General features: G+C 32.1%; 1 protein-coding gene across 1 annotated transcript in view; it reads left to right on the top strand.

Moving 5' to 3' along the window:
• The first annotated feature begins 1,193 nt into the window (after positions 1-1,193).
• Positions 1,194-1,946, top strand: part of LOC107667835 (wiskott-Aldrich syndrome protein family member 1-like) — a 35,834-nt gene continuing 35,081 nt past the window's right edge. The window contains exon 1 of the mRNA XM_016459555.1: positions 1,194-1,245. Coding sequence (XP_016315041.1) covers positions 1,194-1,245 — 52 coding nt within the window. The remainder of the gene's footprint in view (positions 1,246-1,946) is intronic.

The following is a 1,946-nucleotide window of genomic DNA, read 5'->3' as shown; positions in this document are numbered from 1 at the left end:
CTTCCCAGACCTGGAGGTTTCTGCAGAAAATGGCGAGTGGCAAGAAGCAGAAGGCAACATCCTATCCTTTGCATCACTGCAGACAGGACATTTCAGTGCTGTTGGGAAGAAGCAACTATATGTGATGTGTGTAAAGGCTCTTCATTGTCATACTCTGGAGATTGTGAAGGAGTCTAAGTGGTTGGACTTTTTTGGGTCAGGCTCTTCACCCAAAGGTAGTTGGAGGACCTTGTATAGGGTTGTGACGGTGAGGAAATTTTCCCACCATAAAAAATCTAAACGACGGTGATGTCGGTGACGCGGTGGGCAAGTGACGTAACCGGTGTTGTGGCTTAACACCGGTATCACCGTCAGCACCATCTATCGCGGCAAGCCTAACCTTGTACAAACTCCCCATTGAGAAACGGTCTGAAGACCCGCAGTGGCGGATTGTGCATGGTATAATAGCTACGAACAGACACAGAGCACACATTGATCCACAGGCAGGGGAGGGTTGCCATTTCTGTGGACAATCGGAAACAGTTTTTCATTTATTTTCTGAATGTGAAAGGCTTGTTCCTCTGTTTAGTTTTTTAGAAGAATGCTGCCGTGAATTAGGGGAGGTTTTTACTAAAGTTTTCTTTATCTATGGTCCTAAATATAAACATTCCACAAGGGAGACCCATGTATTAGTGAATTTAGTTTTTGGCCAAGCAAAGTTGGCTATTTGGCTGTCACGGAAAAATAAGATTGTTGGAATGGGACAGACTGATGCTACTTTGATTTTTAGGGGTTTGATAAAATCACGTTTAAAGATTGAATTTGCTTTTTACAATTTAATAATGGATATACAGACCTTTAAATACAAGTGTGGCATTAATAACTGCATATGTGAAGTTGATTGTGATGGATCTCTAAACATTTATAAAATCACGTTTAAAGGTTGAATTTGCATTTTACAATTTAATAATGGATATAGAGACCTTTAAATACAGGTGGGGCATTAATAACTGCATATGTGAAGTTGATTGTGATGGATCTCTGAACATTTATGTATGATAATGATTATATGATGTTTTTATTGGTTTGTTTTTTTGATACGAAAATATGATGTTTCCTTTGGGTTGTTATATTTTCAGATTTTTTGACTTTTCCTATTTTTTATACCTGTACAATTTGACTTGATATATACATTTTTTTTTTTTGAATTATTGATGTTTTCTAACATCTCTCTGGCCAACGTGATCCGTCAGCTGAGCAGCCTGAGTGAGTCCAGCTCTCCACAAACATGTTCTTCTGTCTCTCTAAATACACACTCAAGCACTTTAGATGTTGTACAGTGGCACATCTGCAATGCCCTACAATACTGTATCTGCTCACTGTACTTTTTACACTTGGATAAAACACATTTGCCCAGATCACATTTCAACCCAAAATTAAAAGGAATATCTTTATTAATATCTTTAAAATATCTTTATTTATTTATTATTATTATTTTCAAATTGTATTATTTATCTCTCTCTACATATATAAGTTGTTCTTGTATTTTAAATTGTAAAATATTTATTAATCATGGTAACATTTGTCTAAAGAAAAAGAGAATTTATATTTTGCATAAAAATAATGTATACTTTTGATTATTTTATTTATATTATTAACTTTATTACTTTTTATATCATTATTTTTATTATTCTTTATAGTATATACATCATATATTTGTATATTATGTATAATAAATTATTATATATAAATATTTAATTGTTTATTTTTCTCATTTTTTTATTTTTATAATTTCTCTCTCTATATACATTTATACAAGTTGTTAACTTTGTAATCGTAAAATAATTATTCCTCATGGTAATATTTGTTGAATTGCAAAAATAAAAAAAAAGGACATTTTTAAAAACTTTACGATTACTTTATGATTTTATATTTATTTATTTTATATTGCATACTTTAAATATTTG

The sequence above is a fragment of the Sinocyclocheilus anshuiensis genome, unplaced genomic scaffold (assembly GCF_001515605.1).
Source record: "Sinocyclocheilus anshuiensis isolate Anshui unplaced genomic scaffold, SAMN03320099.WGS_v1.1 scaffold2417, whole genome shotgun sequence".
Lineage (NCBI taxonomy): Eukaryota > Metazoa > Chordata > Actinopteri > Cypriniformes > Cyprinidae > Sinocyclocheilus > Sinocyclocheilus anshuiensis.
Note: the sequence above shows the minus strand (reverse complement) of the source record. Positions and strands in the feature narration are given on the sequence as shown.